Here is a 16,410-nt window from a genome sequence, read left to right on the forward strand (position 1 = left end):
AACAAACAAAAACTTTTCTACACAATATATTAAATCTATTTAAACATATATTTTTTTTTCAGCTGGCTAGACAGTACTGGTTTGAAGCAGGAAGGCCTAAGAACTTTAATTCTCCTACACTATGCAAGGAATTCCAGCTAAGACCTTTTGACCTTAAAACCTATGACCTTAAAAGAGATTATGTTTTAAATATATTCACCTTATGTTCTGGTTGAATTGTGAGCTCTGAAAAGAGAACAGCACTAGGGTTTATTTAGAAAGTTGTTCAAATATATCATTATATTTCACCAGTTTGCAGTAAGAACAACAAAGTTCACCCACTGCACTGGGTCTTCAATCAGCACTGGTGTCAGAACTCTGTGTTAAAACAGCATTTGAAAAAGAAAATGTGTTTTCATGAGTTTTAGTAATCCAGTATTTTAGATGAAACTCATGTTAATGAATTTGAGCCATTGCCATCTTTTCTACTTTCTGTTAATCTGAACAACACCTTTTGCTTGAAACATCCCACTTATAGTGGTTTCATGTGGGAAGGGTATAAGTAAACATAAGTAAAATTTAAGTAAAGTGAAAGAGTAAGACTTCCTGAAAGCAGCTATTTATTCTGTCACACTATAAACACTTACTGCTATAGTGGGAAATCTAAACTGTAAGGACCTCTATTAAGATGAATGTGTTTTTGAAACAAAAAGCAAAGAGGAAATTTATATCAAATATTTCCCCACTGTGACTTGCTCAGTACCTCCAATGCAGATTCCTTCTGGTGGAGGGTGCTGATTAATTTTTTCCAATCTTCTTTAGCAGTAGCAGATTTGTCCCGGATAACTTTACCCTTCTCCTTTGGTAAAATGGAGCACAGCAGTTCTCCTTTGGATGCTACCTGGTTTAGTTTATGTTGTCCATTCTCACTTTCCGATAAGAATTCCTAAAAATTATAATAAAATAAGTTAATTGGTTGCATTCAGTAAAAGCTCTTTCTGTTAATTTTGAGTCCCGGTAAAGGTGAATGGCAAGGTCACAGAAAACTTAACAGAGATTGGAGTTTACTGTTTCTGCATGTTAATTTTTTAATTCATATTTCAGTATATTCCATTTTAATATTATTCACATTTATATGGGACATTCATATGAGGGGCAATCATTTATATTACAGGGACAACAGCTACTTAATCCAGAAGTGCCATGCGTCTAAATAATGTATATACTAACTCTTGGTTTATCTGTATGTTCTGCACTTCATGAGACATTACCGGCCACTTAACATGGCATTATGCTTCTTTAAATCTTCACAGTACAGAAAGTGATAACACTTTCATTTCAGGAAACCAGTATCCTGGCACAGCATGACATGGAGCTGCAGCTACATGCAGGGGTAGGGTCCTGCTCTGAGAGAACACAGGAAAGAAGCCTTGCCCACTGCAGACAGCCATACTGGATTTCCAATGCATGTGTAGGGGCAGGGGTTAACAATCAGACCCTGAGCAACATCTGAGCTGTGTGATTTATCCTCCACATCCTCAGAGTACCTTTCTTGACTCAAAGTATTTTTGTTCACAGAATTCTTTCACAGTGTTGGTATTCAAAGACTATATGGAAATATGTGAGTAAATTTAGGTACTGTAAGGTAATAGGCAGATTTTTAAATTCCAATGTGTTGGGATAGCGTTCTTATAATTTGTAATTATTAAAAGATTTTGTAAGCCTTTAGAACTCAAGTGAATTTAGCAGTTCTAAATATCAATGAATTTATTTTAAACTATTATTATGCTTACATGATACACAATTAGCTTAATATTCATAATAATCACGTTACATCCATGTTGTAAGCAAAGGGCTTGATTAAAAAATTACTAAGGTCCTGATTATGTGTACCATTGGAGCTATTATCAGAGAATGCAAAGGGTCTGTTAGCTTTGAAATACTTTGTCCAAGCTCTTGCTTTATTAAAATCAAATGTGTGATTACCTTGTGACTTAATGATATCAAAGGTGCTAACAGAGAGAATATTAACTTTAAAAAAAATAATTTTGTTTATATAGGTTTATAATTTGTTTATATAGGCTCCCATGACATGCCTGAAAGTATTAAAGCAGTTACTACATGTCAAAAAATTTTATTTCATTTAAAGTAGCTTTCAGGGAGAAGGAGATCAAACTAAGGTCTTATGAATAGGCTGCAGCGATAAAGAAAAAAAAATGTCTTACCAGTCTTGGAAATTGTTTTTGCTAAAACTCTTTTATTTAATTTCCAAAATGACTGGATTTTATTTTTATTTTTAACCCTTGTGTTTACTCTTAAAATAGTCTCATTTTGGGATAGTAAAAAAATTGTCACATTAATAAAGTGTCGTTTACCCTTTTAAATAAACCATTTAAGCAAGGGAAAGTAAATTTACCAGAAACAGGGGGAAGTGATTTCGCTTTTGGTACTTTCTGATAGGAAAAACTGATAGGAATTTCTTCTGTCATACTGTGTAACTGAAGGTTAAATAATGTCATTATGTACTTCTCATTTCTAAAATTGTAGTCATATTTTATTCAAAAAACTATTTCTTTTAGTTTAATAAAATAAACTTTTAATTGGCATTTATTTCCACAATTTTGCTGGGTCTTGTTTTAGCTTTGTATGAAAATCATGCTTTTTAAATGCCTGCTTCCACTGCATACATTTTTACCTTGTTCTTACACTATAAGGTCTCTACTTTCATAAATGAGCGAAAAACTTTATATGACTTTGAAATAATTCCAGGTTTTAAGTCCCAATTCTGATGTCCTACCAATTTTACAGTGCTGTCCTGCCTTCAAAACACACGTTTTTCCGTATCGTAATATAAAAGAAAAATAAAAAAAGGAAAACTATGAGAGGTAATGACTACGTATAAAGTATAGTATGACAGCTAAATTAAATGACCTAGATTCAAAAAAAAAAAAAAGAATAGATGTTTATTTCATTACAGTTAGTCACCTTTAGTGTTGTCAATAACATTAACAAAAAACTGACCTGAATTTTGTATGAAAATGATTGAACGTCTAATTGCTAGAGTTACCTGTATTTTCTGTAGACTCGCTGAAGCTTCACTGATATTCTGAGGTACATCAAAGCATTTGGCTGTGGTCACTTTTGCGTTGACCAGCCATTGCTGGAAGTCCCTGAAAGTTGTCCGAAATCTTTGCTGCAAGATCTGCTCTTTACTCTGACATCCTTTTGAAGCTTGCAGGCAAAGGCTGGGTTTACCACATCAGGGAAGCAGAAGAGAGGAAAAGAAGGAGGAAGGGAAGGACTCTGTTAGGTGACAGTGCTATTACTTATTTCTCTGAATAAAACCTGGATTCCTTCTACCAACTGTAAGCAAGTTATTAAGGCACCAGGAAATCCATTAGAAGCTTTCAATTCCTTAAAAGTGAAGTATGCAAATTGAGATATAGCTGTCACAGATATGACAGATAAGCTTTTACAGAGTGATTCAGTACCCCTAAGAACGAACAGTTTCTTCAAGCCTTTTTCTCTCTAGGGACAGAACATGAAACTCCAGAAATTACAATATGAACTTCCACGGTTTAGTTAAGTTCATAACATTAGAAGGGATCAACCTGGGTCATCATACCCTTCTTCTGGAGTTACAGAAGCCAAAAGCTACAACCCCTGAAAGAGACAAAAGAATCTTGTACCTGAAATGCAGGTGTCAATCAGCTACAGTGACCTCAGAGAAAGTAAAGAGAGCAAATACACGTTAGCTCCCATGCTTCAACGAACGGGCAGGTAGGGCAGGAATATAACGAAGGACAAAATTAAGAAAAAAAATTTAGACAGCTTTTATAGCTTCCTTCTCTTTCAGGTAAACGAGCTATAGCTCTACCTCACAGTTTCTTATAAGGTTTCCTCCTGTAATAGACCAGGTGTGGACATACACTGGCTTAAGCTCAGTTTGTTGGCATAGCTTGGGTCTTAGAAAAAACACAACTATTTTCTACAAATGCTAATTGAAGGCAATATTGCTAAAATTTTGCAAAATGTTAAAATGCTAAAAATGTTGTTGACATCGATATCAAAATAATGATTCTAATCATTGTATAGATCTATTTCAAATTCCAACATTCTAATTAATGTTTCCCTAAAAAAAAAACACTTGCATGCACACATATATGGGATTGATTAACTATAAACAAGATGAAAATGTACCTGTTATACTCCTTAATCAACCCTGAAACTTTTGAAGAATAAGTACTCAAATCTCTGGAAAATCTACAGAGATCATTTAACTGAGTCTTGATCTCATCTATCATATGTTCAGACTTCACCAGGGCATCCAATGTTTCCTGTTAAAACAAAATAAATGAACAATATTAGTAAGTAAATAATTAAAAAAATACAATGAAAATTTATAAAATTTAATTTAAACTTCAGCTGCAATTCATGTGTGTCCATTTTTGAGAGCATTCTAGCAATCAAGCACAGAGGCTTATTTGAAATTATGAGCTTCTATAGACTAAATTTCTGGACACCTCAACTTTTTTAGTTCAAAATGTTCTCATAGAAGAGCTTAAGATATGCACCTTGTTTTAATAAATGATATATATATATATTATATTATAATATATAGTATTATCAACTAGCTGTACATATGAAATTATGTACAATTAGGGAATAGCAAATAATACCAATGCATATGATTATAATTGTCCTTTTGTCTTGAGTTTAGTATGCTCAATAAAAACAAGCTGTATCAAAAAAAAAAAAAAACAACAAACAAACCCCCCAAACAAACAAACAAACAAAACTTCTAATAGCTTTGATATTTTGACAGAGGCTTTCTTGATGTAAAAGTACAGCTGCTCACAGTCCTTTGAGGGTTACTGGCTGTCACTGCTGCACTGTTTTTGGAAGCACCTAAGTCAAGAAAAAAGTATTTATGTTTACTTAGCAAACGTCACTGGGAGAGGTGTGATAACTACTCCAACAAAAACAGTTCTCATGTTGACGTACACAGCGTCTCCACTGCAGCACCCTGCCAACTACTCCAGCATGATTAGCAGTGTAGACTTGGCTCCTCACGTCATTAGAAACTAAATTCTTCTGGCATTCCTCTTAAACTGCCAGGGAGAAAAGACAATCTTCTAGCTAGTTACATTCACCACAGCAAAGGTTCTGCAGTGAAGACATGCCAGAGTGTTTGGCATGCATAGATTAGTTTGGCTACATCTAAGTCCTGATCTGGAAGAAATGTATGTATAAATATAAGAAACTGATCACATGAAAGTGACAACAGAATAGAAAGGGGACAGGGGAAGTGGGACAAGGAATTCCCTCCATTAAGTTTCTGAATATATGCAAAATGATGATTGAGAATATACATAGTAAACAATTTGTGATTATCTATCAGCACAAAATTCTATGTTCAGGAAATATATAAGTTATGTACATGAAAATAGAGAAAAGGTTTTGAAAACACCACAATTTCAAAGATTAAAAAACAAAAACAAACAAACAAACAAACAAAAAAAAACTCACCAAATACATTTTCACTGTAAAATATTATCTGACTCTGCAATAAACTGATATGCACTTGTGTAAATTAAAACTGAAAACAAATATTAGCAAGGGTCTAGCAAGACTACAGACTTAGTAAGAACAGCAAATGATCAAAAGCCTGGGATTCAGATAATGTGTCTGCCACCCATGAGGAACTTTGTGCTTGTTTTATATCTCTTTTATTGGAAAAGTCTGCGGAGTTGCAAAATTTTTTAAGGATCTATACTGTGTGTTTCCGAGAAAGCTAAAATAAGAATAAGGGATGCATGTTCTTTGTAGTACCTGAACTGCCAGGAAAAACAACAATCCATTTTGACATAAATAATTATCTGCTTTGAGTCACTCACACACCCGAAAATGTGTTCAACCATAATTAAAAGATACTTGAAATAGTCACGATGCTGATTTGTTTATAAACCGCACAAAATAACATCTGAATTAAGTGCTTATGTAATAACAATGATGTTTAGAAAAAAAAAAAAAAAAAAAAAGTAAGCTAACTGTTTTTTGTTTGTCTACTTTGTCAAACTGCACACAAGACTTTTTTTGGAAGCATTAAGAATGACAGCAAACTGGCCATTACTTAAAACAAGATGTTTTTTAACACTTAAAACAGAGATTACTTATGGCAGGAATCACTATAATGAGGTAATATATATTTTCTTTCTTTTCCAAAGAAACAGAACCTGAGAGTATCACAGGGGTTAAAATCATCTGTTTTCAATAAAATCTATCAGTTTCAAATAACTTAGCATGATAACTATTAAAAGATTCTTTTAATGATATACAACCTTAGGCATAACCTCTCAACAAGCAGGAACATTTACTCGAAAAACAGATTACATTTAGCTGTGACCATACAGAGACACTGAATTACTAATAGCACTGTTTCAGTGACAGATTTAATTTTGAATCTGAGAATTACAAAAATAATTTGCTGAATACCAGGTGTAAGATCTGTTGCTATTATGTTGCACATAAGAAAAGGAACGGAGCTTGAGTATGGGATAACAGAGTGAGCTTGCTAATTCTGAGAATTAGGAAATGCATCTTTAATTTGTGGCCTTGGCTTGCATGACAACATAATTGGTATGTGACAATGGAAAGGGAATGCTGCAGTGCTATTTTACATTCACAATAGAACCCATCCCTGGAGCCCAAATGGAAGGACTACTGTCCTGACTGCATTTCTTCAAGCTATAAAAACAAACAAACAAAAAAAAAACATAGTAGGGCTGGGCATAATAAGACTTATATTTCCTCTGCATTTTCCTCCTTACCTAACGTTTACAACTTTATAGTCTAAATAAAACATTTCACATACAGCTACAGTACATATATGTTTTATATAGTACTAATAAAAGCAATGTCCTTTGAATTTAGTATTTCTCCATTTGTAAAATAAAAATAATAAAAAATAATAATAAAAAAGAAACATCTGTTACATGTTGATGACAGTTCCATATCTTCCTTTCCTGTTTAAAAACATAACCGTAGAAGAGTTGGCATATTTGTACTATTTATTTACTCCAGTGTAGTGTCAGCTTTGCTACTCCTACTGTTATGTACTGGCACTCAAACAGGCAGGTTCCATCAGTCTGTTTCAGGGAATTCTGTGGAAGGGGAAGCCACAGAAATAACTTGGCACAGACAATGGAGGAGGAGGAGATTTATAATCTCAGTTTAAAGGGAAAGTGTTTGGGTTTTTTGAATATTTCTTCAGTGAACGGGAGAGAAAGCAAGCATCACATACCTCTCTTCTTTTACTGAAACTGAACACTACCCTGAAAAGAAAGGAAAAGATACGATGTATCTTTCCTCTACTTCTGTGATTCACAGAAATTGAGATACATACAAACTTATAGATATGTAACTTGAATGTTGTGTATATATATATATACCGTGTGTGTGTGTGTGATACATACATATGGAATATTTGCTAGAAGACACTCAGGAACTCCTTTTCTATTTCTCTGAATTCCACTACATTCCATAGCAGAGCAATTAGCAAAAATACCTGTTTCAAATATAACTTCTTTAAATACTGGACAAGATCTTAACATGTATAATGTGAGGAATATTTAAAGAAATGGAAAGTAGAAACTCGATACATGCATGACAAATTGTGAGTTAGAAATCACTCCAGCTGCTACTTGGCTTTTAGGAAATACTTCACATTTCCCTGATCAAGTACTACCCTGGCTCAAAACACCGAGCAACTTAAAGAGAAATTCAGAGATAGTTTGCTAGTTCCTTCATCTTCTTAAAGGCTAGCCTTGTTTTTAATGTGTAGGATCCAGGCAGCATTTGCTAAGTCTAGTACAGCAGAGGCCAAAGACATATCTTGTGTAAACAGTGCTTGCTCTGCTTACAGTCACAGAAGCTTGGAAAGTTGGGATTTCAGAGGTATACATATAATATGTATATATATATAATTTTATATATATATTATATAATATATATTAATATATCATATATACATAGTATATATTTTCAAATATATCTTTTATTTTTTTCTACCTCTCCCACTCCTTGATAGTGCCACTTGGCAGAAGTTTTCTGCCCATGGTATCTGTACATTTATAACCGGAAAACCACTCGGAAAAGAGGGGTGACCTTACTTTCTCCTTGCGCCAGCTTTCCACGATCTCGGTGTCAGTGTGCTGGCCATCGAGGGGGGTCAGGCTCTGCGACCAGGTGGCCAGCAGTCCGCCGAACTGCTGCACGGCCTCCTCCAGCTGTGCGACCTGCGCGGCGAACTCCTTCTCCGACAGGGCCATCTGGCTCAGCACATCCTGCAGGCTTTGCTGGCTCTGGAAAGCGCTCTCTTCCCACTGCTTCCAGTCTGACTGCAGGGCCTGCATCTCGGCAGCGAGGACATGGCACCCACCGGCGGTCGTGCTGCGCTTGGCTGCGGGAGCCAGAGTCTCCACTCGGACGAGGCGGCCTGCACCAATCTGGCGGGAGTCTACCAGCTCCTGCAAGGCAACATTGCCATGGTAACTTGCTACAGCTGGAAAGGGGGAGCCGCCCAAGATGGGGGCAGCATGCAGGGGGAATGCGCAGCACTGCGCTGAGCAGCGGTTTCGGCAGCAACAGTTTCACAACACCCACACTGCGTGCAGAATGGCAAAACACAGCCAGAGGCAAGATGAAAATAAAACTCAGTCAAGGGACTGTGACGGCTTTACAGTGATAGCAGAGTGGTTCTAAAACTTCCATAAGTTTAGAGGAGAAAGAACTATATACATATATTTTTTTTTTCAGATACTGAAAAGTATTGTTTAAGGTAAGATGAAGAAAGAAACTGATTTGAGATGTTTTTCATAACAAACACTGGTACAGAGCTGCACGTAGCAGTTTTAAGAACATTACTGTGCTGCTGAAAAAAAGCATTCTGCAGCCTACTCATGATCTGCGATGTGCCATAATTGGTTACACATGCTTTTTGTTGTTGTTGGTTTTGGTTTTTAATAAATTCTTTCTACAGTGTTCTATTTCATTCTTACACAGGCTACGAGAATTTTTTTTTTTTTTTAGTTTTCAGCTTTAGAAGTTGGAAAATATAAATATCATCCCAATCACTGCATGCCAGAAAAAAATGTTACTTTCTTCGTCTTATGAACTAGGAATTACTGTCTCCTCCCTTTCTCATATTATACATGGGGAGTTTGAATGCAAAGGAGACTAAAAACTTTTCAGGAGTAAACAACAAATCTATAATTTGATCTGGCTATCCTGAACCCTCATCTACTCTGCTCACAGGCCCGCCCTCAAGTTTAGGAGCAGGCTAAAATGCTGTTAGCATGACTATTTGAATGTAAACATCAGGCATGAGAAAAACATGAAGTCTGCTTTAATGCTGTGTTCAGAAATATGTAACTTGCTCAGACACTCAAATGCCTAGGAATGGATGGACACAGAGAGATGCCAGGATAAGGAGAGTATACATAAAGAGGCAACACACATTTCTACTGTGTTTGAGGATCCTTGAACTGTGTAATGCATCTCCACTTCGTGAAAATCACAAAAGGTTGTTTCTGAATGATTCAGACAACACTGTTTATGGAGAAAACATATTTGGAGATGAGGACAGAATGGTATTTATTAATCAGCTAAGCCATATTTTTCTGTGATGCCACTGGGCTTCCACTCTTGAAAATAGTTTCCACGCATGCAGTGGCTAACTCAGGTCTGATTGATTGTACTTTCACTCCATCAGTTTAGTATGGCAAGGCAGGCAAAAAGACATCACAGCTTAGAAAAGCTGCTTTCAGCTCACTGAAATATAATCACCACTTCAAATACACAAAGAGCAAGATCCCACAGGTTTTTGGCTGTGGCCTATTTTAGAGCATAGGTTCTGAATCACAGATGAAATCATGACAGCTAATATTTCTTACTTTGATTTTGGCCAGTTTTTTCTGTATCGTTGATGTATCTCCAGTTGCATCTGACCAGCGGTGCAGCTCTTCCTTTGCAGAATGGAGCCAGTCTGTGAATTCATGCACAGCATCAAGGTATAACAAATGATCCTTCACAATATCTTCTACTTTCTTCATTTTGTCCTATTTTTCAGATTTAAAAACAAAACAAACAAACAAACAAAAAGCTGTTAAATTGCTAAAACACTTTCCTGGCTTCTGTCCAGACTTCAAGGACGTAATATCACAAAGAACTGCTCTGCATCCATTTGATTACTGAGCAGCAGAACTTGTAGCAGCTTATAGCAACAGAACACAGTGCTACACTGCACAAAGTTTGGTTTAGGTTGCTCTGGACAGGAATGCTGGCAGAAATATAGCTTTTTTTTAATTTTTTTTAGAAGAAATAAGTCTCTATAAATGCTAAGCAAAGTCACGGAGATGTCCAATATGAAGCCCACAAATGAGTTCTGCTGTTCAAAAGTGCAAAAGGTTTTTATGGTGCTGAGTCCTTCTTTTAGGCATCAGATCAGAAGTAGTGGCTATCTCGAGGCCATATGCCTTGCACCCCTGGAAGACTCTTTCCCTTACATAGACATACAACAACTGCATGGCTTCATATCAGTGTTCTAACATAAGCTTAAAGTGGGGCCAGTTTACCTTACAGGTGAACTAGTGTTTTGGTCTAGGCTGGCCTTTGGTTTGACCATAGATTTGTTCTTAAAATTCTCAGGAATGTTTCTCAAAAGTAACCAAAAATGAACTGAGATGTGAATGTTTCTTTGTCAGAATCTTTCTTTGATGGTTAATAGCTAAACTAAGATGACCTAAAGTAAATTCTAAAAATTTTTACCTCTTAATGCATTTTGTCCAACGACCAAGTAAGGAAACGTACACATGTGCCTGACTTAAAAAAAAAAAAAAAGGTAGGTGTCTTCTGAAGGCAGCAGAAGAGTATCAGGAAAGCCAAAGACGCACCCTTCTTTACTTTTGTTTACATACAAAAATGTAACACTAGTAGACAGGGAGAGTAGAGGGAAACTGTTTCTCTTCTGATGGCAGTGACTTTTACCAATTGCAATCAGTGTTTTTCTCTCCCAAAGGAAAGACTGCAAAGTTGTCAACAATTTCTGCCATCACAGCAAGTGGAGAAGGGAGCAGTAGCTTCATCTGGCACATCAGCTAGCCAAACTTGGCCCATCTTCTATGCCCAGCATCAATTCTTTTCTCAGCCTGCCAGTGCTGTGATGCTGTTGGACACTGCTACCCTACAGGTGATGAATTTACAACATGTTCCAGGCCCCAGTCTCCACCAAACAGAGAAGTTCATGCAGGCACAAGAAACACAGCATGGCCTCAGACTGACAGGATGTCAGTATCTGTCTGCTCTGATGTGGGCAAAGTAGAAATACCTGCCTCAAGTGCTCAGCACATGACAAGTGCTCTACTGGGCCTGTATAATGGTTCATCTGACCAACTATTCTCTCCCATGCTATCTAGGGAGAGCACATGAATCTGGCAAATATTTGTGGGCAATTTCCCTTATACTTCCTTATCATTTGTAATTATTTAAGAACGTTAGAAAGTTCATAATCCTTTGTGTGGACACTTGTCAGAGGCTTTTGGAAAATCCAATTGTATTACATTCATTTATTTTCTCCTTCATTTATTACTCCTCTATTTTAATGTGCTTATTGACATTTTCACCGTGCTCCAGCATATTAGTTTGTTAGTTATACTTTCTGGATGCCATACTGACTTTTTCAGCAGTCTGCATGTATCCAATACTGTCTATTCAAACTATTCAAAACTATTCAAACACAATCAATCCTTCATTCGCTATAAAATTATATATATATATAATTATATTTATTATTATATATTATATATTATTATATAAAAATATAAAAAATCAAAATGTTAGTCTTTATACAGGTGTCCATACATTTTACTTACTTGAAATGGAGACCTTTGCTTTTTTCTTACCTTGGCTACTGCTGCGATATCATTAAACTGTGTTTTTAGTTCTTCTCGAGCTGCTGCTCCAAAAAAAACATCCTCAGTTTTTTCATGAAGTTCTGCAGCCTTTTCAATGAGTTGTTGTAAATCACCAGAGTGATCCTCTATTTCAGAAACAATAGCTTGGAAATGGTCCAGCTGAGCAAACTTCTCCTTCAGACCAATCTGTGGTTCTAAAGGCTGTTCCACTTTGTGATTCAGTTTCTCTAACCACTGCTCCAGTTGGTTTTTCCTTTCCAGGTACTCATTCCACTGGCTAATGATAGACTCTAGGCAGCTTACATTAAAAGAAACATATACAGTACAGATGAGAACATTCGAAAGGTCTAAAAAAAAAAAAAAGAGCCTGCATATACCCTAATTTTTACATTATACAGACATCTTTAATACATCTAATATGTGCTTTTTCCTTCATCTTGTTTTAGTTTTGTGTCAACTTAATCCATGTTATTCTAGAATTTCTGTGTTCATTGGGCTACTACATATAACCTGATACAACTGCTTCCCTAGTACAGGTTACATGAGCAATCTTTCTGTCTCAGACTAATGAAATGCACATTTCAGTGTTTGTCTAGCAAATCAAAATATAGAGCATTATTAGAGCTCCTTATGACCACAGTAACAAAATGTACAGCATCCTATTATGTTATTGACAATTAAGAGAGCTCCTGGTAACTTTTTAAAGAATGAATAAATTATAAATTGTCCATTTTATCATTGAGAAGAAATATACCCTTCTGTTATATTTTGCTCCTTCTAGCAGATCTCTAGGTCTTTCTGGGACTTGGTTGAGGAATGTAATTCTGATTCCACTGGACTTAACAGCAGCTGAGAGTGTAGTAGAGATTTTGTTTAAAATGTAATAGTAATATTGTAATGTAATGTTATAGTAATATAAACAATATTTTATGACACAAAGTGGATGAAATTAAAATGAAATCTTAAAGGCTTCCCACCATAATTTTCTACATAGCATTGTATTACAATTTTGGAATAAGTAAGAAAGTGGCATCACTTCTAATTGACTGCAATTTCATACCATAGCTCATTGACAACTGATATTTAAGACTCAGATACCCTAGTACTCTGATAATCTAACAAACAGATCTATGTCAGTTTTCTAATGCAGAGAAAGCTTTGTTTTCATTAGTGAGCTAAGGAATTAAGATCATGCAGAAGGGCCCGTTTCTATCCAATAATGACTAGGGTCATTATTGAAAGAGACAGTGCTTGTAAAACCCATAGATGAAAGCAACAAGGGACGGCATGCAGCTAGTATGGATAACAGGATTTAAATGCCAGATGTTGTTAAAAGAAGAAAAGAAAGATGGAATTTGATGAAGAAAAAAAATCTCTGCTTAGGAGGGAGAAGTCAGGTCTACAACTACAGAACTGGGAGCGATACTGTGGAAAGGGATTTGGAAATTGCATAGGATAAAGAAGTAAAAAAAAAAAAAAAAAAAAAAGGCAATATTATCCTGTTGGAAAGAAAGGAAAATCTAATTCTGGACTGTATTAAGAAGGTTGTTATATAAAGTAGAAAATAGTGATATTCTATTCATAATTAATAAGTTCTCAAATACCATAAGACATGAGTCCATTTTAAATTATTATCTTTTATGAAAAATGTAGACAAACTAGCAGTAGTCTGCAATTTATTGAAACAGAAACATGGATAAAAGAGGTCCAGAAAGAGATGTTGGGGGCCTTCAAATATATTAAAAAGTTCTCACACGGGCAATAACAAAAACTTTTAATTTCCACTAAAGTTAAGGTAAGAATAAATTAGCTTCATTTTCAGGAAATGTTATTTGGAGTGGATATTAAGTCTTTTTTTTTTTTAAATTTTATTAGATTTAATTCAAATTATAGAAAAGGCAAGGCAAGGGAAAAAAAAAGAGAAAGATAATTGAGGAACCCTCCTAGAGTTTTGTAGGGAAAAAGTAGAAAAATATTTGTCAGCTGTTCTTGGTCCTGCCCCAGTACAGGTTCAATATTTCAGTAAGCCCTTTCTAGATTTTTCTTTGAATGAATTTGTATGATTACTACTTCTTCTTAAGTGACCATCTCATATGAAACTTGATTCAGCTGATAGGGTCAACTCTTTGCTTTTTTTATAGAAGGATGTATTTTTTCAGGTAATTTTGATTCTTTCTGATGATGTATGTAGCTTTCCCCTCAGGTGTGAATGAATGGACTGGAATGAATGGTGTGCTGTAAGGTACCTCTTTTGTGGTAAGCAAAGATATGAGAGTTTGAGCTGTGTTTTCTAGTTAGTTTACCTCTGCCAATTCACTGATGTGCTAATGATGTCATTCCATACATCCTTCAGCGTTTGTAGCTCTGTATGTATCACCTTTTGTCCTTCCTCATTGCTGCTTCTAAGTGCTTGTTCTCCTTTGCCAATGGCCATGTTCAACTTAACTTCACCATCACCTTTGAGTAAGAGGATTTCCTGTGAGGCAAAATAAATCAAAATATTAAGTGAAATCTGCTGAGAGATGAAAGTTGTTATACTTCCAGTAGAAGACACCATTTACCCTTGATAACCATACCATGTATGAATTCCTAGGCACCTGTTTTTGTTAGTGTCTGTACCCTGATATATGCAAGTAATCCAACAGTTTTCCCAAAAGCCATACAGGTATTTCTCTGCATTGGTCATCCTAAAATATTGCTCACATTGCAGTTCCTAAAATATTGCTCACATTGCAGTAGATAATGAATAGGTTAAGCACTGCACAGAAAGACAGCAACATACAGTGGGATCTCCTACACTGATGACCTTCCTAATCTGTCCTTCTGTCCTTGAAGACCTACTGTAACAGATATGTCATAGAGTCTCCATGTGAACGATTCCAAGGCTTCCCCTCCATTAGAAAGATTTTTTTTTTTTAACCTGAATACACATTTTCATAGTTGGTTATTCTTCATTAACTACAATACCTTACATCTGTCTTCATTACACTTTATCTTATTTCTCACACTGCATCTCCCAATTTGTTAAGATCACTTTAAATTCAAATTCCACTCCTTAATAACAGTATGAAGAATAAAATACAAAATTATTTCTTTTCCATTAATGTGGCCCTCACACAATGTTAATTGATGTATACTCTCCAGTTTTAGCTTTACCTGAATTTCTGTCAGTCGTTTCTCTAGTGTGGCTTTGCTACCGACTGTGCTCTCTGATGTCGCCAGTTTATCCTGAACCTCTTTCACCCATGACCACATGCTCTGCAATGCCTCCTCCAAAGTGAGATGCTCCTGGAGTGCAAGCTGACATGTTCTCAGCTTATCCTTGACTGTTTTGACCATGTTTTGATAATTGGTGAGATGCTGAGAGGCCAGGCGCACTTCCTTTCCTGCACCATGTCCTTCCTCATTTAAAACCTGTGCCATTTGGGACAGCTTATCAAAAGATTCCCTGAAAGAAAAATATTGAGACTGAAAATCAGTTTCAAAAAGCATATGACACTGTTATAGCAACTATGAGAAGTCATGAAGGGTGCTGACAATCATCTGCTCCACCAATGTTAATGTCTAACAGAAAAGCTAGCTGGGAGAGACTGAAAGGAAATATTAGCAGTATGTATTGACTAATATCTGTACTTGTGTACAGTGCCATTTCTTGCAGATTTTAATACTCCAAATTATCACACTGGAATCTTTGTGTTGCACATTTAAATTAAAAGCTAACTTATTTTCTTTTTGGCTATCAGGCACCCAGTTCTTTATAAACTGCTACCTTTTTTTTACCTGCCAAAACTTCTGAGCAGTTTATAGTCTTTGACACGTAGGAATGCATGATGGAAAAGTCAGGCCATTTGCCCAGCATTAGACTCTAACTCTGGGGTTCAGTACAAGGCTCAGCAAAGGGAATTAAAACTCTGGCCTTATACAGCCTCAGTTAATCTACTACTGGATCACCTTTCCTGATATCCTGTGAATAAAAGGAATTTATATAGACCAAAATGTCTTGCAACAGTCTCAAGAGGATAGATAGTGACTGTGTGTTTCTTTTTAGCATGCTGTGAGCCTTGAACAGCTGACTACTATTTCTTTTCAATCTTCACTAACCTAACAATAATAACAATAATAACAAAATTGAAAAGACACAATGTAGTAAAAAACAGCCATTACTTTGCCTGGATGATGATCCACTCACTGAGTCTAAAATCTAGAAATATTTCTCAGCCAATTTATTAGTAAATAATATTAATGTTATTCAATAATGTTATTTGGTCTCTTTATACAGTAAACTCTATAGGAAAGTAGAATCTGCTAACCCAGTTGGATCTAGGTGTTGTAGGACAGAAAATGAAAAAAAAAAGAAAATTTTATAAATTGATATGATGATAAATGATGTTTTTACTATTGCTTTTACTAACAATGATATTTTTCAGGCTCCATTTATTAATGAACTAAGATACACTTT

The 16,410-nt window shown here is 35.7% G+C and overlaps 1 protein-coding gene across 17 annotated transcripts in view; it reads right to left on the reverse strand.

Moving 5' to 3' along the window:
- SYNE1 (spectrin repeat containing nuclear envelope protein 1) overlaps positions 1-16,410 on the reverse strand; it is a 311,711-nt gene that overhangs the window by 164,537 nt on the left and 130,764 nt on the right. For all 17 annotated transcript variants that reach the window (XM_013178233.3, XM_048076956.2, XM_048076961.2 and 14 more), the window contains 8 exons: positions 15,108-15,399; positions 14,255-14,427; positions 11,940-12,249; positions 9,933-10,097; positions 8,151-8,507; positions 4,180-4,316; positions 3,047-3,224; positions 743-925 (listed from right to left, as the gene is read on the reverse strand). In XM_013178233.3, coding sequence (XP_013033687.3) covers positions 743-925; positions 3,047-3,224; positions 4,180-4,316; positions 8,151-8,507; positions 9,933-10,097; positions 11,940-12,249; positions 14,255-14,427; positions 15,108-15,399 — 1,795 coding nt within the window. The remainder of the gene's footprint in view (positions 1-742; positions 926-3,046; positions 3,225-4,179; positions 4,317-8,150; positions 8,508-9,932; positions 10,098-11,939; positions 12,250-14,254; positions 14,428-15,107; positions 15,400-16,410) is intronic.

The sequence above is a fragment of the Anser cygnoides genome, chromosome 3 (assembly GCF_040182565.1).
Source record: "Anser cygnoides isolate HZ-2024a breed goose chromosome 3, Taihu_goose_T2T_genome, whole genome shotgun sequence".
NCBI classification, from domain to species: domain Eukaryota; kingdom Metazoa; phylum Chordata; class Aves; order Anseriformes; family Anatidae; genus Anser; species Anser cygnoides.